The sequence below is a fragment of the Python bivittatus genome, unplaced genomic scaffold, assembly GCF_059951505.1.
Source record: "Python bivittatus isolate LINGU-HERP-01145 unplaced genomic scaffold, Pbiv_v1 ctg000570_np1212, whole genome shotgun sequence".
NCBI classification, from domain to species: Eukaryota; Metazoa; Chordata; class Lepidosauria; order Squamata; family Pythonidae; genus Python; species Python bivittatus.
The window spans coordinates 25409283-25435210 of record NW_028277097.1 but is presented as its reverse complement, the minus strand read 5'-3'; the positions used below and the strand labels follow the sequence as shown (position 1 = coordinate 25435210).

The 25928-nt window shown below is 59.5% G+C and overlaps 1 protein-coding gene across 2 annotated transcripts in view; it reads right to left on the bottom strand.

Moving 5' to 3' along the window:
* TLN1 (talin 1) overlaps positions 1-25928 on the bottom strand; it is a 48235-nt gene that overhangs the window by 12629 nt on the left and 9678 nt on the right. The window contains exons 2-44 of one of the 2 annotated variants that reach the window (XM_088152617.1): positions 24683-24846; positions 23338-23435; positions 21658-21787; positions 21317-21469; positions 21074-21216; positions 20751-20878; positions 20475-20535; positions 20169-20273; positions 19802-19957; positions 18647-18748; positions 18339-18415; positions 18077-18257; positions 17679-17792; positions 17279-17596; positions 16587-16685; positions 15140-15307; positions 14588-14882; positions 14285-14451; positions 13897-14025; positions 13670-13783; positions 13059-13172; positions 12817-12951; positions 12438-12566; positions 12202-12304; positions 11649-11857; positions 11411-11530; positions 10474-10671; positions 9423-9562; positions 9170-9263; positions 8978-9067; positions 8520-8642; positions 8252-8395; positions 7859-8020; positions 7231-7371; positions 6926-7107; positions 4727-4859; positions 4287-4388; positions 2045-2215; positions 1746-1895; positions 1184-1285; positions 911-1030; positions 330-476; positions 36-202 (exon numbers count right to left, since the gene is read on the bottom strand). In XM_088152617.1, the coding sequence (XP_088008743.1) occupies positions 36-202; positions 330-476; positions 911-1030; positions 1184-1285; positions 1746-1895; positions 2045-2215; positions 4287-4388; positions 4727-4859; positions 6926-7107; positions 7231-7371; positions 7859-8020; positions 8252-8395; positions 8520-8642; positions 8978-9067; positions 9170-9263; positions 9423-9562; positions 10474-10671; positions 11411-11530; positions 11649-11857; positions 12202-12304; positions 12438-12566; positions 12817-12951; positions 13059-13172; positions 13670-13783; positions 13897-14025; positions 14285-14451; positions 14588-14882; positions 15140-15307; positions 16587-16685; positions 17279-17596; positions 17679-17792; positions 18077-18257; positions 18339-18415; positions 18647-18748; positions 19802-19957; positions 20169-20273; positions 20475-20535; positions 20751-20878; positions 21074-21216; positions 21317-21469; positions 21658-21787; positions 23338-23435; positions 24683-24812 (6044 nt within the window). In that variant the 5' untranslated portion in view covers positions 24813-24846. The remainder of the gene's footprint in view (positions 1-35; positions 203-329; positions 477-910; positions 1031-1183; positions 1286-1745; positions 1896-2044; positions 2216-4286; positions 4389-4726; positions 4860-6925; positions 7108-7230; positions 7372-7858; positions 8021-8251; positions 8396-8519; positions 8643-8977; positions 9068-9169; positions 9264-9422; positions 9563-10473; positions 10672-11410; positions 11531-11648; positions 11858-12201; positions 12305-12437; positions 12567-12816; positions 12952-13058; positions 13173-13669; positions 13784-13896; positions 14026-14284; positions 14452-14587; positions 14883-15139; positions 15308-16586; positions 16686-17278; positions 17597-17678; positions 17793-18076; positions 18258-18338; positions 18416-18646; positions 18749-19801; positions 19958-20168; positions 20274-20474; positions 20536-20750; positions 20879-21073; positions 21217-21316; positions 21470-21657; positions 21788-23337; positions 23436-24682; positions 24847-25928) is intronic. The other variant, XM_088152618.1, reaches the window with a different exon arrangement.

Genomic DNA, 25928 nt, shown 5'->3' with positions numbered 1-25928 from the left:
AGCTGCGGAGTCCCACCCACCCCCAGGAGCACCACCTGTGGTCAGCAAAGGTCTCTGCGTTCTCGCGATTGAGGGTTCCAGCCGTGGCAAACATGATGGTCGTGTCCAGATCTGCGATGATGCCTGACACTGCGCTGGCTGCTGTGATGCACGCCTGAGTGCCCCGGTTGCCGGCCTGAAGGGCCGCCAGCACGTGTGACACCTGCAGAGGAGCAAAGGCAGGACACCCCGCTACAGCCCGTGGACCTGACCCCCAGTGTGCACCCAGGGGAAGCATGGGCAGGAGGAGGACTTCTCTGCTCCCAGGCCCGGGGTCTGGCTAGAGTCACCTTCTCAGAGACCCTGCGGGCACATTCGATCAGCTCCTTCTTGGTGTAGGCGTCGCTGGGGCTGCACTGGAGGGCTCCAGCCTTGGTCACTAGCGCGGCACAGCCATGGCCAAGCTCCTGCACTCTGTTCTTAATGTGGGAGCCAATCTGGAGGGAAGCATAAAGTTCAGGAGAGGGTCACTCCCTGCCAGGCCCCTCTCAGTGCCCTTCTGCGGGTGGAGAGGACACGATCCTGCTTCTTTTCAACAGGTGCACTTAGGAGCTACCTCAGGCCCACCATGGACGGAAGGGGCCCCGATGCTTCCCTTGCCCTCAGCTCTTATGCCCATCAGCCCAGGCCAGGATACGGATTCCACAGGAAGGGCAGAGGTACTTTACGGAGCAAACTCAAGTCAGGGAGCCTTGCCAGCCTCCCCTCCCCTCCCCTCCCCCTTACCCCCCAGGGAATCAGCCTGCCTGGCGCCCTCTCCTTTCCCAGGGCTTCTGGAACAGCTTCTGTTCCCATTCCTTGCCAGACCATCTCCGTGGCTCTCTCCACCCCCACATCTCACACCCGCCTTTTGAGCCACGGCCTCCCTCACCTCTTCGTTCTCCGCCGTGAGGGCAGCTGGCTTGGCCTGTAGGGCCAGGTACCCATAGTCCGTGGTGAGCTGGTTGGCCAAGACGCCAAGTTCATCCGGGTTGGTGGTGGACTTGGTCACCTGTGGCAGCGTAAAAGGTAAGAGGCAGTGAAGGGGGATGGGGGAGAAAGGATCTGGCCCAGGCTCCAGAGGGGGGCCAGTGCAGGAACCAGTCGGCCTGGCTCTGTGGCGACCCTGCACATGAAGCCCCAAGAGGGCGCCCAACCGGCTCACCATCTCCTGCACCGTCACAGCTATGGCCTTGGCAGTCTTCACCATGGTGGTCTGGTAGTCCACAAAGGTGCCTTCGGGCTCTCCCATGGGGCCCTCGTCCAGCTGCGCCAACAGAAAGAGACAGCTCTGTCTCACAGCCCAGCATGAAGGCTGCTGCTCTGCTTCTCAGGAGGGGTCCCTCCCACCCAGCCACCCACTGCCTTCCTTCTTGACACAAAGATTGCACTGGTGGAGGGAGCGGGCAGATAAGCTGGCCGATGGGGGGACTTCTTCAGCATCCCAAAAAATTCAGCAGCCAAGCTCCTGAACTTTCAGGTCCAACCTGAACCACTCGGGCTCCCTCCTGATCACCCCTGGATGTTCCCGGCTGCCTCTACAAGGGAGCCAATTCTCAAGGGAGTTCGAGGAAGGTTCAGCAGGAACTCCTGGTGCCAAGTCCAGGGACCCCCTAGAGAAGAGGCGTCCCCCAAGCCAGAGCTTTCAGTGAATGCCAAGGGGCCCAGGGCGTCCTGCCCCTGCAGAAGTGGTGCTCAGGAGCAGGACTGTGGCTCTCCCTGCTCACCTGGTTAATCGCCTGCGTGATAGAGTCCACCATGCCGCCTACCACCCCTGCGGCGCTGGCTGCCTCGTTCAGGGTAGCCGTGAGGTCTTCCACTGCCTCCTTCATCATCTGCGCAGCTTCCTCGAGGGCTTCCTGCGTGTGAGCCACTTGCTGCAGAGAGAGGCCCATGTCACACCCTGGCAGGAGCTGCAGCCACCACATGAGCCTGGGTGGTACATGCGCAGTGCCAGGCCTGGGCAAATCTCCACACCCGTGCAAAGCCCCACGTGCACCCGACTGACCAAGGTGCTGCCAGGTACCTTGGGGTTCCCCCCAGCCTCCTTGGCCGTGTAGAGCATCTGCAGGCCTGACTCCGCCAGCGTCTTGGTCTGGTCCAGGAGGTTCATCTGCTGCTGGTGATTGAGCATCTTGGAGGCTGCGCCCACGGCAGCCAGAACCAGAGGTTCAAAATACTGGGCAAGTTGGGAGACCTAGAGCAGGAGGGAAGACAGAGCACAGGCGGGGTCAGGGATGGGCAGCCCCTCTAGCCTGGCCAGCTCTCTGGGGTGCCTGCACACCCTTGCAAACGGACGAGCGGAGGAACCGCGTAAGTGCTTGGGCAATCAAGCCGCCAATCCTTGAGTCCAAACGAGGGCCAGCGGTCCAGTGTATGGCTTGGTCCAGAGGACAACACTGCAGGCTCTAAGGCTTCAGGTGCCAAAGGCACCCCCCATCCCAGCACTGCCTGCCCCACACTGAGTCCCTCCAATCTTCTTCAGGGCCTCGCCTTAAGGCTTCCTCCACCAGGCAAAAGCCGCTCAGGAACCGTCACCAGTAATACCTGCCGTGCCAAATCTCACCCTAGTGCTGTGTGTGTGCGTGTGTGGCAATGGGAGATAGGCTGGATTTGTGGCTCCAGAGATAGCCCAGGAAGGACGGCAGGCAGACTCACCAACCACAGCAGGCCAAGACTTGGCCAGGACCCCCCGGGCCTCCTAACCACAGCTTGCGGTGAAACAGCCCCCAGAGCGGCCCGGCTGCGTCCAGCCCTAAGACCTTCTGCTGGCAGCCTCCCTGCAGCATTCTGCACCCCCGGCCCTGGAGTCATCCCCCGCCTGGGGAAGCCATGCCAATCACAAGCCAAAACACCCTCCCTGCCATCCCCTGAATGTCATTTCCCATGTTTAAACATTGCAGTGATGCCTGACTTGGGAATGAAAAAGGGGAGGTGTTGAGACGGCCCTCAGGGCTGTGGCTAGTTGCAGTGTGATGGGGCCAGAGGAGGTAGGGTACACTTTTTGGACCTGATTTTCTTTGACTCCCCCCAGTCCTCCTCCTAAGGAAGCAAATTAAGGCTCAAACAGCTATTTTACTGCTTGAGGCCCACCTAGCTGGAGTCCGAAGTCCTGGGGTTTTCAGCTTAGCTCCTTCAGCTGCCCAACTCCTCCCCAGAGAACCACAGGAGAGTAGAGTTAGAAAGCACCTGAGGATCACCTGGTCCACCCTCTGCCATGAGCAGGAAAAGATCATTTCTCAAGCTCGAAGTCCAGCTTCTTCTCAAAAGCCTCCAGAGATGGAGAAACCACAATTGCCATAGGTAGACCATCCCACTGTTCCACGGCCCTTACCACCGGCCAAGTTTTTCCTTATATTTAAATGAAATCTAAGTTGCTACAACTGAAAAAGCAGAATACCAGCCCACCCACTTGGGGGTCCTAAGGCTGCATTTCTGCTGGGTGACTTACTGCCAGCCCTACACTAAGGCAAAGGTGACCTCATCCGGGGACGGCCTGCGGGGCAATCGGGTGGCACTCAGAGAAGCTCATAAGATGCTGGTGGGCCAGCCATCTGTCTTCAGACTAGCCTCACTCGTAGAATGGTTTTCAGGATCAAATGGGTCAGGGAGAGGATGAGCAATGTCCACTTTCCTGAGTTCGCTGAGGAGGATGAACTGGAATCAAGGGCACCCGAAACCCAAGTCAACAAAACACAATGACTGTGGAGTCCTTGGGGTTCTCTTCTATTGGTATAATGACCGTGTTCGCACAAGAGACCACGGCCAAAACATTAACCCTACAACAGCTCCGTGAGATGGCCTGTGCTCTTGAACCATACGCCACTGAACCTCGTTTTAGCCTGGTCTAGTATCTCCTGCAAGCCCAGCCAGTGCGTCACGCCAAGAGTGCCAGGAAGACTGGTTCTGCCCCAGAGCAAGGGGAAGATCTGAAGTGCCCACAGCAGCTGGCTGTCTTCATGCAGAACTGCAGAGGTTCAAAGCCACTTGGTGGGCCCAGAGGCCCTCCCTGCTACGTAGTGAGGAGAGCGCCCAGGCAGCCTGAGAGACCAGGCAATGGCGATCCCAGATGTGCCTCCCTCAGCCCTATTCCCCTCCTCCCCATCCACAGCATCCCAGACTCAGTCTGACCCAACTGGCTCTTCAAGGTCAGACCGCAAGGTATCCCTGCAGTTGGTCCTGTGGCCTTGCCAGCCTTCCCGCCTGCCAGTTTGCAGCGACTGCCCAGTGCTGGCTGTGGACCTCTCCCCTGCACCAGGCTGCCTCACCTTGTGGCCGAGCTGGGAGGCTTCAGCACGAGCGGCACCTGCCACAGGCTCGATCAGGTTGCTGATCTCCTGAACAGCTGTAAGCATCTGGTTGTGCAAGGCCTGAGGAAGGAGACAGCCCTGAGCACAAGTTTGGGGCAGGGGAGCCACTCCCCTCCAGCTGCCAGAGGAATCCCCAGAAGCTTCAGCAGGAGCTGAACCCAATTCTGACACAGGAGGACCTTTGGTCCCCTGCCTCTGGCCAGAAGGGGCAGGCCAGCCTCCCTCCCTCCCTCCTCTTCTCCACTGCTGGAAAGGGATGGTCCTTCTGGTGCCCATGGGCCAGGGACCCTCCAGCTTGGAGATGGCCGTAAGCCAGAACAGGCAGGGCTCCCATGGCCGGTCAGCCCGGCTGCTCTCGAGCACGATGTGAGACGAGGGCCTGGGGGGCATTCCCTCACCTCCTGGGAGATGCCTTCCCGGGGTGCCAGCTGCTGGCTGATGGCAGCCAAAGAGGCTTGGTCCACATCGCGGATGCACTTGTTCAGCGTTTCAATGGCTTGGTCACACTCTCGCTGGCCAGGAGCCTTGTCCCTGCAGACAGCAACGGCAGCCATGTGTGCACCCCTGGGCACTCCCAGCACGTGGAGCCACGTCCCTGCTGTCCCAGCCTTGCTGCCCCCATCCCAGGCTACCTCATCTGTTCTCCCTTACCCAGTTCTGCCAACCCCCCACAGGGGATCAGCCACAGAGGTGCCAGCGTACTGCTAACGATTGGACTTCAAAGGGAGCCAGTTTTCCAGACAACTGGCAAGAAACTAAAGGTGGCAAGCCCTGAATCCTATGGAGATCTCACCAATTGTGCAAATGGGACATTAAAGTCATAAAGTAAGGGGAGGAAACACCTTAGTTTCCCTGACACACTACTGGAGTCTGGGCCAGGGAGTGGCTGGAAGAGGCTGTGGCTGCAGCCAAGAGGGCCTTTGTGTACAGAGCCCCCACCTCACAGGCAATTCTACAAGTCCCCTAAGTGATACGGGCCCATCCTTGTCCATTTTTGGCTGCTCCAACATCCACCTTCCGCTCTTCAGCAGAACCCATTCTAGTTTAGCACATAACAGGAAGGGGAACCGCAAAGCAGGGTCCTAAACACCCCCCCTCCCCCCAATCTCTTCTGGCCACTGCTCTGACTTTGAGGCTCAGCAAGCTGGAAGTTCTCTGAAGAAGGAACACCTGGGTACAGGAAAGGAAGTGAATCTGCTTGGAAAGAGCAGCTGACAAGGCCTCCCTTCTGGGAAACCTCTGAGTCCAGCTGCACAGGCGAAGAGCGCGATCAGGCATCGATTTGTACTTCGGAGCTGGCCCAGACGATGCATGCCTGGCCTGCCTCAACCCGCTCTGTGCTTGCCTGCCTGAAACCAACTCCTTATTACAGGTGCCACGCTGACCTTAATTCTGCACTGGTCTACCTGGGTAGGGATCAGGGTATTGGGCAGGCAACCTTCTCCCATACGAACCTGACCCACAGCAGCATTCTCTGGGCCCTCTAGCAACTCAGGTTGTCTAAGAGAAAGCGGCTAATGGAGCTTTTAAGCTCTTGTGCCTGCAGACTTCATTCCATCATAGCTATTTGTGTGTATGTTGGTTTGGACGCTATTGCGCTAACTACTGCCTGGGAGAAACAGGATATAAATACAGTAATTAAGCGCCATCAGTTCTGTTATTAAACTGCACAGCGGCCACTCAGATGCATCAGGAGGGGAGTCAGGCTCCTCTGGGGGCCTCCTGAGCAGCCGGAAGTCGAGGCAAACCACAGGACATGAACTTATCCCAATCCGTTCTGAAAACCGGCCTTGCAGCACGGAGATAATCAGCACCCGGTTCCAGAGTTTAGTCCTACACAAAGGAATGCTTCTATTTCTCCACCCAGATCTCCCTGAGCTGAGTTTCAACAGAAGACCCTGTGCTTAAACCCTGTGAGGGACAAAAACGTAACGCTGCCCTCGTTTCCTGTATCCTGAAGAATTTATATGCATTTATGGTATCTGCCTTTCCCCCAAGCCCAGGAACCTCAGGTGATGTAGCCATTTCTTGCTGGGGAGCCGTTCCGGCCCCTTGCTCGTTTTTGGCTACCCCTTATCCCATCCCTATATAGGTAGTCTTTGTTTAGTGACCACAATTACCGGTCACTAACTGAAACTGCAACTATGCTTATGATCTAACTTCAGCTTTCCTTTGCTTTACAGACATACGAAGGTCATACACGTGAGGTTTGGTCGTAAAATTACTTTTTCATCACCATCATAACTGCAAACGGTCGCTAAATGAGGCAGTTGCTAAACAAGGACTACCAGTATTGGCCCTTTTGAAGTGTGGCAATCAGAGCGCTGGGGAATGGTACTCTGCCCCTCAGTCTCCCTCAGGCCGATGGCAGAAGCACATCTGAATTTGGAACATCTGCCAGGTTGGGCCAGAATCACCAGCAGCTGCACAAGGCAAGGGAAATCAGCCTCCCTCTCTGCTTCTGAGGATAGGGGCCCTCAGGGGCTCGACTGCACCTTCTCCTAGATCTGAAGTGCCTCAGACTGAGGTCCCCAACTTAAACTCCGTGGGGGAAGGAACTGGGTCCTTGGCAATGAGGGCAAAAAGCGGGCACCCACCTCATGTTGGTGATGAGTTTCTTGATCGAATCAGAGACAGTGCGTGAATGGCCAGCCAGCACTGACCACTTGGGAGGGTCCTTTGGGTTGACAGCCAGTGAGCGTGCGGTCTGAATGAGGCCAGCAGAACTTTCCAACATGGTCTTGGCAGAGGAAAGGATGGGCTCCATGGCTCTGCGCCCCTATGGGGAAGCAGCACGGGGTCACTCTGGGCCAATGGACCAAGGGCTGTCCAGAAAGGACCCTTCCTTCTCCTCCTCCTCCTCAAAGCCAAGACTGGCAGGCATCCAGCATCCTCCACCTACCTCTGGGCTGATCTGCGCAGGGATGGTGGCAAACTCGGGATTAGAGGCAAAGGCGGTCAGGTTGTCCACTGCTTCAATTAGTGGGGCTGTGGCTTCGCGGCAGCGCTCACGGTTTTCTGGAGTGAAAGCGCCATCCAAGGCCTGCAGGGAGACCCACATCCTTTAGCTTCCATGCTGTGACGGACCTCACAGCTCAGTGGAAAAGCTCTGCCCAAGCCTAGAGCCCACTTCTTGCTTCCACAGAGACCCCCAACCCATGAAAAGCTTAGAGGCAGTCACACAGCCAAGCTGGAGGGGAGCCAGCCTGGAGCTGCAAGGAGGTCATTTAAACCTCACAGCCACCCATCTGGCCAAGAAACTTTCCCTCACTCTTTGCAAGATGACCTGTCTCTTTAACATCTGTTTCTTTCTTAGCTGTCAGATGTACAGGGTACTGGTCAAACCCAGAAAATGGGTTAAGCACACAGTGCAAATGCAGCTGTTCAGTTCACGATCCAGCAAGACGTGGACATCCTATTTACATTCACACCTCTCTCTCTGCGTGGTTTGTATTCCTGAGGCACCCAAATGGAGGCTTCTCTTTTCTCTCTACTGAGTATCATCTTCCCAGTTGGGAATCTGGGGGTACCTTGATGGTCTTGACGAGGTTAGCTGTGCTGTTGGCTACCTCCTTGGCAGACTGGACAAACTGGCGCTTGGCTACTGGGTTGGCAGTGCGGGACGAGGCCAGTCGGCAGGTATTGCAAAGGGCGGAGGTGTGTTTGGCCACGATGGTAGCAGCCGACAGGACCTGTGGGAGGCAAGGAGGTCCCTCTGCCTTAGCCCCACCCAGAAGGAGAGAGACAGGAATCACCCCGCAACAAAGAGAACGTGACCGCCCCCCACCTCTGTGGGAGGAGCCCCACCGGTCAGCCAGGTCGTGCCCTTCAGCGCTTTGGGGCTGCGCTCTCAACAGCCTGACTCAAGAGGCCACCCGCCCTCACGCAGCCATCCTCCACCCAGATCCCGGGCGGCTCGTTACCTGGGCCTGTGTGCAGGCCGGGTCAATCAGGTTCTGGCAGGCCATCTGGATGGCTTGGTTAGCTCTGGCAAACTGGGTGGGATCCACCAGGCCTTGCTGCCCGGCCTGGCTGTTGGGATCGGAAACGCCGACCAAGTAAGCTGCCTGCAACAGAGCACGGGATGGGGGAGACCTGACAGCAGGGAAGGCAAGAGTCCCTACAACGTCTTCCCTCCACAGCAAGGAGCTTCGCACCCATCAGCCTTGCAAGGGGGCTCCTGCCTCGTACCTGGGCAGCTGCTTCAGTGAAGCCGCAGAGGGCCTTGGAGGCTGTGCTGACAGACTCGCCAAATTCGGGCAGCTTGCTGTTCTTGGCATTCTGGGAAATGCCGGCCATGGCCTCACCCAGCACCTGCAGGAGACAGAAGGCATGGGAAGCACAGGGGGTGTACTGTGGATCCTGGGAGCTTCTGGCACTAGGTCAGCAGGGAGCAGTGCCCAGGCCATCCAAAAAGCACAGGTTTTAAGGGGTGAGAAGAGGTCCCAGAGGTCTGCAAAACTTCCAAGAGTTGGTGACCCAGAAAGAGGATGGACTCCCTGCACCAGATGTGTTGGAGCAGAAACTGGACTTCCTTCTGTCTGGACCCCTGCCTGAGCTTGGGGGAAGGGGGACCTGAAGGCCTCAAGAGCCCCTCGCAACTAGAGCTCTCAGCGCCCTGCTTACCACCGGACCCACCCGCCGCTCACCTTGGAGTTCTCCATGACGCTGTCCAGGCAGTTGAAGTAGGACATGTCACTGACCGCCTGGGTAGGGTTCTCCAGAAGCTCTCGCACCGTCTGGAGAGGAGAAACCGGTTGAGCCTCAGGCTGGACCTGCCCTGCCTGCCCCCCAGCCAGCACCACAGCAACTGCCCTTCTCCCAGGGACAGGCGGGCTTACCTCCAGCTCCCGTAGAGCATTGTCACACTCCTTCTGGCCTGGTGCCTGCTGGGTGCACATGGTGATCAGCTGGTTGATGCTGTCTGTCACAGCCCTGCCGGGCGGGAGGAGAGAAAGAGGCTGCTGTTAAGCCCACCCCCGCCCCCCAGAACTCAGTGGGGCCACAGGCGTCCAAGCTCAGAATGGCCGTCTGGCCCTTTGCAGGTACCCCGCCAGCTCCCTGCTTCCCGCCTCCACGAGGGGGGCTGTGTACCGGGCAGCTGCTGCAAGCTGGCTCTTGAGGTTGGGTGCTGCAGGGTCTGCGGAGAGGGCTTTGGCTGCGAGGAGCAACTTGCTGGAGGAGAGGGAGATGCTCTTCAGGTTGGACACCACCTGGGCCTGGGCCTCCTTGGACTGCGGGGAGACAGAGGGAGCCACCTGGCCTTGAGCTGCCCCCACTGCAATCCCTCCCGCTGCCCTCGCCTTCTCCTCTCCTCTCCTCTCCTCTGGTGACCCTGGAGCCTCGGGGCCTGGGCTGTTCCACCTCCTCTCTCTGCTCGGGGGCAGCCGCGAGGGGAGGGCAGCCTGAGTCCAGCCATGCGCAGGCTTGCTTTCCGCCTTCCCTGCCACTTCTTCCTCGGGAGTTAGCGCCCTTCTGAAACTACGATGGCCCCAAGCGCCAGCTGGAAGCCTGGTCGGCAGACCAGGCTCTGCTTCTGCGCCCTCTGGTCCCTGGGCGAGAGGGGCAGCCGTGGAGCGCCCTGACCCAGCCACGCGGGCAGCGCCGCTGTGCTCAGCAGCGTGCCGGGGTGGAGCTGGGAGAGACCCGGCTGCCCTGCTGCATCCCACCCCGGCCCTTTGCCGACGACCCCGGCCTCTGGCACGACTGCTCAGGGCCACCCGCAGCTGCGCCATGCCTTCAGACTCTCCCCAAGCAGGCCCCTCCACGGAAACCGCCTTGCAGGAGGGAGAGCAGCTTTGCATCTCTAATCACTGGGAGTTTTTCCTACCCTGAAACGTCTGAGGCCTCACCCCGCCTGCCGGTCACGGGGTCTGATGCTGCACACCCAGCTCCCTTGACCAGGGGTCCACGGCCTGCTGCCTGGCAGCTCCTTGCTAACCTCCCCTGGACACGCAGGACCAGCACAGCCTGGAGCAGCGTAGGCCTTCCAGTTCTGCCCAGCCAAGTATCCGGCTAGCCTCTCGCACCACACACATGCGTGCAAACGTGAGTGTGTGCACACAGGAGCCTTTCCTCCTAGGACAAGGAGCCCCCTCCTGCACGCACAGTGGGGACCTTCCTTCCCCGCCAGCGCAGCTCTTACCTGGGACTGCCCGGCCATCTCCACCCCGGCCTGCAGGAACTCATGGAAGTCCTGGCCAAACTTGCCGGAGGCCTTGGCCAGGTCCTGGGGGGTGCCACGTGATGCCTGCACCAGCTCATTGGCTGATTGGTTCAAGCCAGCTGCTGCCTGGTTCAGGTGACTCTGGGCCTCCTGGAAATTCTTGGCACTGGGAGGGAACTGGGAGCAGAAAGAGGAGGAGTCAGGCTCGGTGGTCCAGGGGCCCCTCATATCCTCCTGATGAGGCAGGCAGTGGCCGCAGCCCAGGCAGTTTCCACGCGCACAGAATGACTTGGTCACAATCGCCAGTTCTCCTGCCTTCTCCATCTCAGCTCCCTTCAGACCTGGGATAGCCCATCCCTGTGGCCACCAAACCACAGGGCTGGGAACGTGACCCCTTCCCCCCGGCCAGAGCAATGCAGCTTCTCTATAGAGCATCCAACAGCCCGGTTTTCCAGCTGGTTGTTAATCTCCCTGCTCAAGCAAAGTTTGACTGCAAAGCCAAGGAAGGAGACCATGGGCTCCCACCACCTGGGGCCAGAATCCCTGAGGGGAAAGCAGCAGAACAGCCAGCGCCTTCTACTCCACAGGCCCAGTGGAGAAGACCAACTCCCCAGGCCCAGAGCGGGCTCTCAGAGAACCTCTGAGACCAGCCAGGACTGAGCGCAGCGTGAGTGCATCTCACAGGCAACTGGATGGGATGGGTGGGGGGCATTTTTCAAACTGGCTGCTGCAGAAGGGCTCAAGGGATTGGCTTCGGAAGGGTGGTGGTGGGTGGCTCTCTGCACAGGTCAGCCACATCCCAAACGAAGTTCGCCTTGCCAACGTTGATCTGGCTTGTGGCTCTGCCCCTCCCCAGGGCCACCCACCTTCCTGGTTTGAGGGCCTTCTTCCAGGCCAAAAGCAGCCTCACACTCACAGAGTCAGCCAAGAGCCTCTTGCTGGCCTCGCCAACGGTGCGGATGGCGGCGTCGACGTCCCGCTGGCCTGGCAGGCAGTTCACGCAACGGTTCAGGGCCTGGGACACAGCCTTGGCCACCTGCCGAGAGAGCACAAAGTGTCCAGCCTGCCCTCCCAAGCACTGAGGGGGGGGGAACTTCTGCCCCTACTGAGGCTCCTCCAAGACCAGGGCCCAATCAGGTCTCAGCGGGGCTCACCTGGGCCAAGCGCTGCTGGCTCTCGGGATCCCCTGGCTTGGCCACAGCCTTACGGGCCTCCTGGATAAGGCTGCTGGCTTTGTCCATGACGTCTCCTGCGCAGTCCAGCGTGGCTGCTTGCGCCTGAGGGTCCTCCGTGTTGGCGGCCACCCCCCGTGCAGCCTGGCTGAGGGAGCGCAGCGCATGTGCCACATCCCGGGCTGCAATCCCTGCAGGGAGGGGGAGGGAGAGGCAAGGGGGTCCTCAATGCTGGCTGGACCGGGCATCCCTGCCCTGCCCTCTTGGATGGCTGAGGAACGTTCCTGCTTCTGGAGTCTAGCAGTGGGACGAGGGTCATGCCCCACCCCAAGAAGGGCAAACCCCATCTGGGCTGGGGTGTCCCAAAGGGAAACAGGACCAAAAAAGCCCCCTGCATCTCAAGCCAGACAATCAGAAGGGATTGATTCCTGTCACCTGAGAGGGAAGTGTCCTGCCGCAGGACGGGGGGGGGGGGTGCGCGTGCACATACACACACACACACACACAGAGCTGGGACCCCAGGAGAACCAGGTACCTGCGTAGTTCTCGTTGCCCTGGGCAACCTCCCCCAGCAGCTGGGCAATGGCAGAGCTGACAGCCTTGGTGCTGCTCCCCAGGTCCTGGGCACACTTCTCCATCTGTGGCACAGGCAGACCATCAGGAAGGGCCCGGGAGCCTCCAAGTGCCACCCCCGTCTTCCCCGCCTCCCTCAGCTCCACTGAATCCCCTCCCCTGCACCGGTGCTAAGCCTGCACGTCCCTGCCCACGCACCGTCTCCCCCGGGAGGGGCTTCAGCTTGCCGTCCCGTGCAGCTGCCTTGGCCTCCTGCAAATCCCTCTCCAGGCTCTGCACCAGGCTGAGGGCCGAGTCGATCTCCAGAGGGCCACAGGCCTCCTGAGCCTGGGGGAAGAAGAGGACCCCTGTCCTGTCAGCAGCACCCCTCCCCCCGGGCCTCTTGCCAAGGCCAGGCCAGGAGTTTCGCATTCTCCTGACGAAAGGGAAGGGGGCCTCCCCAGGGAAAGAGGGCAGGGCCACTCAGGCCCCAGCACGAGAAGCAGCCGTCCCGGACAGGGCGAGGCGCTTCCTCTGCGCTCCTGGGACTCCACCGGGGGAGGCCGATCCTCAGAGGCCCGCGGGCGAGCTTCCTTACCTTCTGTGCTGTAGTGCGGAGTTCAGCGAGAGCCGCCGCCAGGTTTTTAGCACACTGGCTGAGCTGCATGGCAGAGGCCTGGTCCGAGACGGTGGGCACCGTAGCCTTGGCAGCCGCCACCATCTTCCCACCGGGCTACAACAGAAAGGGGACGGGCAGACATCACGCGGAGCAGCCGGGCTTGCCAGACTGCATGCCATAAACCCCGTCTCCCCCCGATCAGGACCAGAGCATCTGCTCACCTGCAGGAAGTTCTGGCTGGCAGCGATGAGGGCCAGCTGGGCACTGGGGCTATCAGGCTGGGACTGGCTGCCGCGAACTCCCTGCACCAGCATTGGGATCTGATCAGCCACTACCTGCCAGGAGAAAAGAGGACAGGAAGTCTCTGGCCGCGCTGCCCCGGCTGCAGGCCCACCCTGGATTAGCCCCAGAGGGGGAGGCCTTCCCCGCTCCCCTTCAGGGATACGAGGCCTCTGGGCCCCTCTCACCACCCCCCACCGAAAGCCTGCCTCATGCCCCGATCCCCCTCTAGCCTAACAAGGACCCAGCCGCCCTCCTTTCTCCCCGGCATCTCTGGAGGTCCCTGCTGCCTGTGCCGCTCTGCTGACTGCGCAGAGAAGCCGCCCTCCGCCAAGACCTCTGTGCCCAGAGCAGCTGGGCTCGTCCGCCAGACTGGCTGCCTCCAGGTGACCAAGAGGTGAGCCAGACTAGCACCGCGCTCAATTCCTGCCCGCCTGCGGGGCCTTCGCTCTTCTACCAGGAGATTACGGTGAAGACAAGCCTGCCCCATCTGCGTCTGGGGCCAGGAATCAAGGGGGCCCCAAGTTCAAGGGCAGGGCAGGATGAGCCTTACCTTGCAGCTTTGCACGAGCTGCTGCTGGGCAGAAGGGTTCTTGCTCCCCGTGGCACTGTGCTGGGCAGCCGCAATCATCTGGGTGGCAGCCGCAGCAGCTTGTTTGGCAGCGTGCTGGAGAGAGAGACTGAGGTGGGCCCCTTGCCTTCCGAGTCAGACCCAGCTGGCAAGAGAGGGCAAAGTGGGGAGCCTTGCCCCTCCCTGAAGCGCCCACCCCCGAGACCGACCTCCAGCCGATGCACCAGCTTCTTCTTGATCGCATTCTGGGCTGCAGCGTTGGTGGCCATGCGGAGCCCCTCGGCCGCCTCCCGCAGGCGCTGCTGCTGCTCCTCGCTGTCCGGGTGCGCCGCAGCCCCCTGGCAGGAATGACGGAGGCCCCTGTCAGGGGCACGCTCCCTCCCCAGATTCCTCTGCTCCGAACTGGAGCCACCCCCAAGCTCACCCGGAGGGGGTGGATCACGCCTCAACCTTCCCGGAAGGTATGCCATCTCCCAGATGTGGCTTGCCAAGGACAGAGGGCCGTTTTCTGCCCGGCCCAGCTTTGGCCATACAGCCAAATGGGCACTGCCTGCCTAAATGCCTCATCGCCCACTCTGCGCATACTAAGTGCCAGACCTTTGCTGCTTCCACCATTTTGGCCGTCGCGTCTGCCAGGATCTTGGCAGCGCTCAGCAATTTCCGTGAGTTTTCCAGGTCGGTCTCCCCCTCCGCATCAGCTTTGATGGCGTTCACCAGGTCAGACGTTGCCTGGGCCAGAATACGAGCCTGACGAACCATTTCACCTGGGGGGTTGGAGAGTGAGGAGAGGCCATGAGGGAGGCCGCGATGCTCCTGGCGGATTCTGAGGCACCATCAAACACACAACTGCTGGCATCGCCCTCCAACTCTGGGGCTATGCAGACAGGGCTGCTTCCTCACCAGCATCTCCCATGGAGCTGAAGATGTTCTCTGTGACGTTGAGGATGGTGTCAGTGGCCTGGTCATAGCGCCCGACCGGCTGCCCGCCTGTGGCGTGCTGCTTAATGTGCTCTAGCAGGTCATTGAGTGCCTGGGTCACAGCGGTGGCGGCCACCCCCACCTGTTTCAGCAGCTGCTCGTCAGAGGTGGCCGCCTGGGAGGCGTCCACGCAGCCCTCCACCGACTTGGCCACCAACTTTCCAGCCTCGATCAACTGTTCCTGGCAGACGGGGGAGCTGATGGTGGGAGCAACTACCTGCCACGAGGAAGGAGCAAGAAGCACGGGGTCAGGAGCCAGGCTCTCCGGCAACCCGTCCAGCAGAGAAAAAACCTGGCCTGCCGGAGTCGATTTATGTGCTGGGGCAGCAGGGTGGGTCTCCCTTAGCAGGAAGAAGGTCTCAGGACACAGGACACCGGCCCTGCTCCCCCGGCCCAGGCAAAGGAGAGAGGGGCCCCACTGCCACCATGGCTGGCCCCGAGCAACCACCCAAATCCCAAGCTGGAAACACCCACCTTGGTGCAAGCCACCAGCTGGGAGGTGGAGAGGGCACACTGCGTGGCTGCTGCGATCACCTGGGTCTGCAGCACCGAGTCCTCCGTCTTCTGGGCCACGTTCTTGGCCTTCAGCACCAAAGCGGCAGCCGCGCTGGCCACTGCCTTGGCTAGCTGCATCAGCACGTCCTGGGGAAGGAGGGGGAATCAGGAAGCTCGCAAAAAGCCCAGCACAGGGCGTCTGTCCTCTCTCCTCCCCCCACCGAAGCTAAGGCACCCACAGCCACTGGAACGGACCCCAGCCGCGCTTCCCCCGGGTCTCCTGTTGGGGGCCAGCCACACTTCTACGGCCAGCCTTCCCACTCGGTACCGAACCTTCACCAACAGCAGCCTCAATCTCAGGCGCTGAGCGCTGCACACCGAGCCCGTCACCAAGTCCAAGCAGCCACAGCTGGGGGGCTGCCAGGGCCAAAGGGGTTGGCAAGCACCCTCTTGCACCAGTCGTAAGCCTCCCACTTTGTGTCCCCTTTCCTGGCCTGGCCAGGCCCCCTGAAATCCCCTGTACCCAGAAGGGACCCTACCTCTGGATTTTCAGAGTGCCAGGCCGCCCCCGCTTCCCTCACCCCTGACAAAGCAGGTCAGATCAGGTACTGAGTCCTAGCAGCGGGACTTGGTCACCCAGCCCTAGATCTGCGATCGCTTTCCAAGGGACTTTAGAATTAGATGGGTGGGTGGGTGGGTGGGTGAGGGGGCTGCAGCAGACAGAGCCTAGCACAAGATTGGCTTTGAAGAACCAGAGAAAGCTGTGCAGGACCCCCTTTTGGCAAGCACACCGATTGGGGGGTGGGTGGAGAGAGCAAGGGCTCTGCAAGGAGCACAGCCATGGGCCAGCACTGGCCCTTTTACCGTCTTGGCATCGGGGGCGGACAGGGTCCGGGGGCGCCGGCTCTCCACAATCTGTACGTGAACATCCGCAACGTGAGAGGGAGAGGGAGAGAGGGAGAGGGAGAGGGGGAGAGGGGGAGAGAGGGAGAGGGAGATTCTGGGCCCAGCCCATGGGCCTCGGCTGCCGGCGTGGAGTTGGGGTGCCATCCAGGCCATTGCCGAACCCCACCCCCACGCGCAGTTTCCCAGTTTCAGACCCTCCCCAGCAGATGCTTAACGTCCTCCAGGCAAGGCGAGCTTGCTCTCACCATCCAACCGCTCCTTCTGTCGGGGCCTCCCCTTGGGCGGACGTCGGACTGCTTAAGAAACTCACAGGCCGGTACCCCACGTCCTGGGCCCAGGGCAGTCTTGGCCTTCTTTGTGACACCCCCTTTGGGGATGGGAAGGGGGCCACTATTCCCCCTCACCACCTGCTGACTTTTCTCCCAGTCTCCCCTCCTACGGACTCGGATGCCCTTAGGCCACTCCTGAGCCAGCCCATCTATCTGGGGTGGGATTGCCTTGCTCTTGGCATGCACCTCACCTGGAAATGGGGATCGGTGTCACTCTCCCCAATCTCCTGCAGCAATTCCCCACTGGTCTGTCCCACTGCGCCGGCTGCCTGCAACAGATTCTGCCGTGGCTAGAAGGGAGGAAGCGGGGTCCACGTCAGCTCTCGGCCCTTGGCCTGGTCACATGCACCGGGGATGCGACAGCCCCCCCTTCCCTCAGAGAGCAACTCCAAAAGGTGAAGAGGGCTGCTGCAGCAGGGAGCCTGGGCATCGCAAGCGGACGCCTCACCAGAAATCCTCCCACACAACCCAAGCAACCCCAGGAGCCCCTCACCGGGGCTGCTGCCTGGAAGTGGCTCTGGATCTCAGGGCGCGCAACCTCCCCAGCCTCTGCTCCTCGCCTTTGTCCCCAAGCACCGCATATGGGAAGGGCCAGAAGCACAAAGGGACAGCACCTGCTGGAGTCTACCAGGGACCTCGGGGGGCAGGCTGCAGATTCACGTCCTCCTCAGATTTCCTTTCTGTTTAATTTGTACCCACCTTCTGTGCAGGAGCCCAAGGCAGCAGACAGAATACTCCCTCCTCCCCGTGTGGCGGGTTGGGCCAAGGAGGCGGGATCAGCCCAAAGACCCCCAGTCGGGCCCCCTGGCTCTCCTATAGCCGGGGCGTCCTGGGCCAGCTCTACCTTTGGACCGGCTTCCGGTCCAGTCCCTTTGCCACTCACCTCGGCGCTGGACGGCTGGGCCGTTTTCAGCAGTTCCGAGACGGCACCAGCCAGGTTTTTAGCTGCTTGGAGGAGCTGCCGCCCGCTGCCGCCCTCATCCTCCATCAGGGCTGCCAGCAGCTTCACCCCCTTGGACATCTCGGTCAAATTGGATGAGATGGTGGTGACGGCACACCCCACAGCTGTGTAGTCTGTTTCTGCCGGATCGCCGGCGGTCAAGTTGACCACTGAAGCTGTGCCCGCGGTGATGGCATCGACTTGGGAATGTATTTCGTGCTTCGACTCGTCCATCTTGTTCCTTCGCCAGGCCTTGGAGGCCTGTGAACAGAGAAGCGGGAGTCATTCCAGGAGGGCCTCCCCGGACAGACCCGCAGCCACCCTCCTTCCCGGCCCTGCTCACCGCGTCTTGCCCCAGTGGCGGGAGGGTCTCGAAGTCGTCCAGGCTGGACTGTGCAGCTTTCACGGCCTGCATGCTGGAGTTGAGGGTGCCTGTCAGGGCCTGCTGAGCTGATGTCTGCAGGGCAGAGCAGAAGACAGATAAACCGCCATCCTCCCGGGCAGCAGGGCTGGGCAGGGGGGAGAAACACGGGGGGCTGCTTTCCCGTTTCCCAAGCAGCACTGGTGACCTCAGAAAGAGCACACCGGGCTTTTGAGGGCGGGAGAAGCCCCGAGGCCTGTGCCGGAGCGGAGAATCCCGAGCAGCAGGGGATACGGGGCACGTGGCAGGTGGCGCTGAGGTCCTGTGCAAGCAGCTGTCTCAGGAGGTCCAGAGCTGAGCCTGGAGCCTGGGACCCTTACCAGAGGGGGCATGTGCCCCCGATGCATCTGGCCACTTGTGACCTGCTGCTGGGCCTGGGGCATGGTACCCATCTGGAAGTTTTCCGGCCCACTGGCACCTGGGCGTATGATAACCGGAAGGGCCACTGAGCTGTGCTCGGCTTTGTTCAGCTGGTTGAACTGCTGCTGCAAAAGGGTTGACCTACAAGGCAAGCCAGCTGTGAGGCGCAGCTCCAAGGCCCCCCCCAGAAGACCACTCCCGCTCTGATTAAGCCAGTCTTACTTCTTGGGGGACACAGAGTCCTCTAGCATGGTGGATTCCTCGTCCCCCTCCAAGCCAAAGTGGTCTTTGCTCTTTTTCTGCAGGGCAGAAAGGCAGCAGTTATCCCCTGCTCACCAAGGCCAGGACCCAGAGACCCCGGACCCACTGCCTCCCTCAGCAGCTCAAGCCACATAGGCCAGGGAAGGGACCCCGCCCCACAGGCGAGGTCATCCCTTGGTCCGGACCGCAGCAGCAGCAATTGTGACAGCCCTCCTCTCACCCTGGGTCGCTGTGGTCCCCTCCTTGCCCAGACCCCCCCGGAGACCCACCTTCTTCAGGATGATGTCAATGTAACCAGCGATGAGTTGGGCAATCTGCTCCCCTTCAGTGGTCTGCACAGAATAATACCCATCCTGGTAGTCCCCGAAATCCTGCAACACCAAAGCCAAGGCAGCCATTGGAGGGGGAGTTCTCTGCTAGGGTTGCTGCCCCCTCCCTGGATGCCCCTGCTGCTTGCCTTGCCCAGAGGGGGCAGCCAGGAGAGCAACAGCCTTTCCCCGCAACTCCCTCCCTCCCTCCCTCCCGGGCCAGCCGAAAACCACCTCTTCCGCAGCCGCACTCAGGCACGTTGGTTAAAGGACCAAGTGCTGCCAGCCAGCCAGCCAGCCTGCTGCACGTTCAGCCGTGCTGAAGCGGGTGCGGAGATCTGAAAGCTGAGCCAGGACCTTCCTATGCCCCCCGACGGCTTGCGGGGAGGCGGTGCGTTTGGAAAGGATGGGTTCGCCCGCTGTCGCCAGTAGCTCTGCAGACAGCTGGCCCAGAACAGAATCGCCCTGGAAGAGGGGCCCCAGGGTCAGAGAGGAGGGAGACGGATCCCACCCCTACCGCCTCCCGACTGCAGGTCAGACGGTCGCCCCTTCCACCTGACACAAAAGGCTGCCCTGAGGCTGCTTCAGGCGTGAGCTAAGGAGACGGCATCTTGGTGAGAGGCCAGGAAGAGGGGGAGGTCACCCGGCACGCTCGTCCTGTGCCTGGACGCAAGGGGGCCTCCTAGCTCTGCAGCAGGTCTGCCAGCTGAGGGGTGGGAGGGCCGGAGAGCGTGGGCAGGGCAGGGCAGGGCAGGGCAGCCCACAGACCGCTGCAGCTGCACTGGATACTGGGTGTTTCTGAGTGCAATTCCTCTGGGGGAGTGGCATTGCATATAACGCCTGTCCGGTTTGAGAGCTGGGGATCCAGAGGACCCCACGCAGAATCCGCACCCTCCGGGAAGGCAGGGTGCTTTCTGAGCATTCCCTCTTACGGGGGCATCCAGCAGTGGGCTCCTCCTCTTCCAGGGCGGCCCCTCCTCTCCAGATGTAGGCTTCAGGGGCTGGATGGAGGGACTTGGCGGCCCCTGTGTATCTCCTGCAGCAGGTCGCCCTGCTAATCACTCTGCCTTTCCATCGACCAAAGAAACCGCAGGGGCTGGGAGGGGAAGTGGTTACCAGGGTGAAGCTCTTGGGAGAGGCTGCCCAGCGCTTGATGTTGGTGAGGTTCCACTCCTGAATGACCTCCTTGGTCTTCTCATCCACCCGCATCACGCACTCCTTAGTGATGCCCAGCAGACGGGGGACCAGCTTGTTCTTCCCCTTCATCTTCTCCTGCAAGGGAGGTGCCAGCATCACAGGATGCGTCTCCCCCTCCTCCGCTCCAGCTTGGAGCAGGAAAGCCCCAGCCAAGCCCCAACCGGAGCCAGACACCTCCCCGCCTCCAGAGCCTCTGAGCAGAGCAGTCTGCACCACAGCCCGGGCCCCTCCCATGGCCCCCGTGGAGTCTGGGGATGGAGCAAAAGTGGGCCCAAGCAGAGCTTACTTTGACCAAGAAAAAGGAGACGCCGTATGTCTTGAGCGAGCGGGCAAGTTTCACGTAGCGCACCTTGGCCTCGATCTCACTCATGTTGCCACAGTTCTTGTGGGCCTGGGAGGGGGAGAGCCACTGGCTGCATCGCCTTGCTCCCAAACCACCGGCTCCCCCAGCCCCTCAGCGCCATCTCAGCTGGCTCTGCCAGGTGCTCCCCTGCAAACACCCTCAACCCTCCCGAATGCCAGGCCGGCCTCCAAGGCGCTTCAGAAGTAAAGCTCCAGTTTCAAGAGGGCCGTCTCCCTGCCTTCCACTCACCATGAAAATCTTCCGCTCGCCCTTCTGCTTGATGTATTCCTTCGGCAAGAAATCCTTCAAGCTACCAAAGGGGAAAGAGATTCTCAGATGCACGTTAGAGAGGGGCCGTACAAAGCCTGAATCCCTTGTTCTGCCCAGCCCTAGAGCAGAACAGACAGATGCCCAGCCTAGAGAACGGGGAACTGTGGCGAACTCTCCAACCAGAGGGTACCGTGTCCGGGGAAATGACCCACTGGGACCTGGCTCAATGCCGCCCAGCAAGCTACAGAGACTCACTCCAAAAATCCCGGCTTGTGCTTCTGTTCATTGTGAGGACCAAACTGGATCTGACACTGGTACCCAGCAAACTCACAGGCCTTGTCGAAGGAGACAGGGTGAGAGCCGTTCAGGATGTCGTCTCGGGCCTGAGGACCGAAGAGCAAGATCAGCAGGGTGGGATCTCTCCTCCACGCTCCTCCCTGGAAACGCCGCCGGGCCTTCCTGAGCAGCCTCCTCTCTGCCCCCACAGGTCAGAGTCTCCCAAGTAGGGCAGAGGCGGGGGCTGTGCCCCGCCTGGAAAGCTGAGGGAAAGGCCCCGGAAGCAGGGGAGGGAAGGGTACCTGGACGTAGAGGAGGTTGAGCTGCACCGGATCGCGGGAATCCACGTTCTGGTCAGAGTAGAAGAACTTCCGTCGGAGGAGCAGCGTCTCGTTGTCATCAATGCCCTGTTCGCGCAAAGTGCGTCCGTGATCCAGCCAGTTCACTGCACGAGGAGGCACGGCAGGCATTCAGAGCCCTGGAGGTTCCCTCCAGCCCGAGCCGCCCCGTACCGCCCCCGCGAACTTGACCCGGCCCTCACGTACGCTCGTCATCTGTATGCAGCTTCTGCTTGAGCTTCTCCATCTTCTTCTCATCCCGCAACAGGGTCTTATCCTTCCTGAGCGTCCCTGTCTGCTCCTCCTTCTTCTCCTCCATGACCTCCCGTACCAGGGAGTATTCATCATAGTTGGTGATGCCTGGAGGCACAAAGCAGCCTTGCCGAGGACAAAAAGTAGCCCTGGCCACAGCTATGGGCAGAGCCACCTGGCAGCCTGCCTCAGCTTTGCCAGCATGGTTGTCCCTCCTGGCTTTGGAGGGGAATGGAGAAGGCCTCCTCGTTCTTCCCCCTTCCATCTGCCAGCCCAAAAGCTGCCAGGCTACTCACCGATCCGGGCACAGATGGTCATAAGCATATCAGTGACCGTCTTGGAGTCATCCACCATGACTGTCTTGACCGTCCCGTCGAGCATGCGGATCTTCAGGGGCCGCTGCTTCTTCTTGTACTCCATGGTGTCCTGGAAAGTCAAATTTAGGGGTGGGGAGTCAAGAAATGCCAGGGCCGCAATTGGGGGTAAGAGTATGGACAACAGAGGGGGTGGAAACAGTCAGCCCAAGGGAGCAAAGAAGGCAGTGACCGAGTCCCTCTCCAGGTCCTTCTGGGCCTCCTGACTGGCTGATCCTTGGCCATCAGCCACGACATCCTTCAGGGTTGGCTCGGTCGGGAATGGGGGCACTGTCCTGGAGTGGGCCTGCTCCTCCAAGAGTGGCTAGCTCCAGCTTGGGGCGGGGGGAGACAGAGGTCAAGTCCTTGGGCTCACCACTGTGCGATGCTGCAAGGCTCAGGCTTCTCCCCCTGCTTGGAGCGGTCCCCCACCAGCAAGCGGTAAGAACCATCAATATGCAGGAGGGACCCATCTCTCTATTTGTAATGACCACAGAGGAGATGTGGTGCTTGGAGGCTGCTGCATCTGGAGCAGTGTGGAAGAGCAGGCCCCTGGGCTGCCTCCCCTTCCCTCCTATTTGAGCCTTCTCCCCAGCATCAGCACTGGAGAGCTGCTTATGCTCGAAACAGGTGTGGGAGGAGAACAGGAGACATGCGTGTTTTGGAAGCTCTGCACAAGCAGCAGCAGTAGCAGAAGACAGTGAAAAGCAGGCAAACAAAAGAAGGTGTTTTTCCTTCACAGAGACTGGTTGGTCCAGTGGAAAAGAAGCACAGAGGCAGAGCAAGGAAAAGTGCAAGTATAAAAGCACAACGTGAAAAGTTGCAAATCCTCTACGTGCTGGCCAGTAACAGAGAAGAAAGAAGCAGAAGAAATTCCTGAGAGGAACTAAGGCAGAACAGGGTTTGTAAGAAAAAAACATGGTTATAGAGTGCAATAGAGTATAACATAGAGGAAATACTGTAATAGTAATTGAACGGTTGTAGTAATTGTTATTGTTATAGGAATAGTCATTAGCATAACAATACAGAAATCATAATAGAACAGAATATAGGGTAGAGGCAATAGAAAACACGTATAGACTTTTAAGTTTCATATTTCCCTTTTGTATCTTGTTTTTTTCAAAATAAAACATCTCCCCAACCCTTACAGGGAGATTAAGAAACAAAACACAACAGCTATCCAGAGTCCTGGGCTTTTGTGGCTCTTCTGAGTCTGAGTCAATCAAATCGGGTGCAGTTTAAAAAGAACACACAACAAGACGGAGCGGCTGTGGATCTGAAAGCTGCCCGGTGCTCCAGATGGCCCATTTTTAGGTCTGGACAGGGCTGACCTGGCTAACGCCCTGAACTCGGCGCTCCCACGGAATGGCAGAAATGCCACTCTGGGGGATTCCAGCGGGCATTTCTGGAGCAGCGGCCTTGCCCTCGGGCACTTGTGCCCTGATCAAGACCACGCTTGCCTCAGGGGGGCACACTGAGCCGCTAGCCATGAGCCCTTCATTAATTGCTTCTGATAATCGGGGCGTTCAACCATACTCTCCACCAGCTCACTCAGAGCCCTTGGGAATGAAGGTGAACCACTCCCAGCTGACTCAGTAAAACCCCCTGCAGGGAAGCACTTACCCCATTGCGGAGCATGTAGTAGTCCAGAGCCTTCCCAGCCTCCAGCCATATTCCCTTCTTGGGATCTTCATCCGAGAGAAAAAGGCCGAAGTCGTTGGCTGAAGGAAGAACAGCGGGAAAGGGGGTTGGTCCAGGACTGACCCCAAAGCATCTCCCTAGCACTGGGGAGGGGGCTTCAGGTCAGCCAGTGATGCCTCACGAGCCGCAGGGGCATGAGCAAGGGACAAAGTGCAAGAAGGAACGGTCCTGTCTCTTCCCCCTCCCCCCTGCATGGCCGGTCTCACTGGCCAATTGCAGCACCTGGTTGGTCAGCCCATCCTCCTCCCCCTTCAGATGTCTTTCTTCAATGAAGGCCTGCCTGGACAGACAGACAGACGGCTTTGTGTTTCTTATCGTCTGTTTTTTAATATTTTTTAATGCTTTATGCCACCCAGTCTTACGGAGTTGGGCAGCCTTCTAAATCAAATTAATAAATAATATACCAGTAATGATGAGGAACACAGCATCTTGAAAGTGGGAAGTACCGTAATCTAGTCCAAACCCCCGCTCAGCACAAGATCCACTAGAGCAGTGGTTCTTCAACTGGGGGCAATTACTCCCAAGAGAGTAACGTTTGACATATACTGGGGACAATGGAACAATTACTCAAGGATCGTTTGGGAGTGCCACTGCCAAGATGCTTGTTACAACATCAGAATCTGTTTTTGCCGGGGGAAGAATGACATTATTTGAAACTGGGAAAAGGGATAACTGGGTCAAACAGTTTAAGAACTGCTGCCCTAGAGCCGTTCTGACAGATGACCGTCCGGCCTCTGTTTGAAAAGTCCAGTCCAGGAGGACAGGTCCAGTGGCAGCCTGTTCCACTGGCTGATAGCTACTACTTTCAGAAAGTTCCTCCTGGTACCCCGCCTGGACCTGCTCCCCACGCTGGGTTTGGTTTCTGCCTGCAAAGAGAGCCTGCTGAGAGCAGTTCAGAGTGTTCACTCAGCTCCCACTCCATGTCCAGAACCTGAAGGCTGCAGACCAGCAACATTCTGGTCTTCTCGGTTCTTCAGATTGTACGCGGCATTGGTGTCACTGTTCCCTCTCTCTGAAGAAAGGCACCTGACTTTCCCCTCCAGCAGATTTCCATGAACCATGCGGCCTCCACAGGGCTGGAATTGGAGGGAGAAGCCCTCCAAGGTCAGCCCCAAGGGAGTATGGGCCTCCTGCTCCCCCCCGGCTGAGCTTCTAGGGATGAGCAAATGTGCATCCATCTGTGTGGGAAAGGCAGAGAGAAACCCAAGGGAAAAAACATCCCACGGAGAACTGTGGGGGATGACATCCCCCAGCTCCTGGCACTTACGCTGCCCCATTTGGGCCTCCGGCACTCGCTCCCGGATGATGCGGCAGGCATCATACACCATGGTGGAGGGTTCAAATTGCATTGTCTTCACCACATTGCCAATGCTTATCTTGAGCGATAAGGCCACCATGGTGGTGGCTGGGATGTCCCGTCTGCTTCACCTGCTGAAGGAGAAGGGCAGAGTGAGCAGGGAGCGCCCTGGGTGCCACGAGGAGAGAGAGGTGAGCACACACACAGATGGGCCCTGCCCCACCTCAAGCAGGCAAAAGCCACCCCGTTACCAGAACGGTTCATGCTTGTCCTCAGCCTTAACGGTCCTGCAGCTCTACCTGGTGGGACCCAGAACCCTTTCTTTCCCACTGGCAGCCTCAAGAATGGCAGGGGTGGGGCTGCATCCAGCCCTCAGGGGCAAGCGGGCGGGGACCGAGGCTGCAATTTCTTGCCCAATCCCACGGGGCATTCCACAGGTTGGTTCCTTTGCCTCAGGAAGAGGTCCAGTGCTTTTCAAACGATGCTGGTCTTTGACTGTTAACAAAGATTTGATTTGATTCTCAGGCAGTAACAAACAAGCCCAGCCGGCTTTCTTTGGATGTGCCAACCCCTGGGGTCCCTGGTGCAAGTTACTTCAACTGCTCAAGGGGAGGCAGCCGTCAAGACGAGAACAGGAGGAGAGCGCAACCTCTGAAGCCAAGGCCCTTCCCAGGCTGTCCCATGACTTCCCCAGAAGTTCCCCTTTTACTACAACCACCATGGAGAAGTGCAGAGATCTCCCGCCCATGCGCTGGGCGCCAGGCCCAGGGCAGGAAAGGGCAGCGTGAGGGTGTGGCCACTCCAAAGTTCTGGTGCTTGCCCAGGAAGACCCTGTGGGGAGAAGATGTGCCGCATCACGCCAAAGCGGCAGTCCCGCCCGCAGGAGGAAGCCCATCTTGGTGGAGCCCAGCTGATAAGGTTGGTGGCCGGAGGAAGATTATACCCAGGATGGCTGGCGAGAGGAAACCACAGGAAGGAAGCCACGGGGCCCTGCCTGGTAACCGAAGCCTGCCTTGCTTGCTCAAGCCATCGAAGAAGACCCCCCACGGCCCGTCAGCCAAAGACTTCCTCCAATGCCTCCGGCACAGTGAGGCTGGTGCCTGAAAACGGGGCCACGGAGGACCCTCTCTGGCAACCTCTCAGAAGAGATAGGGGGCAGGGGAGAATTCACCAGCTTGGGTTCAAAGCAGCGGCTGTACTTCCCGATGCAAAAGAG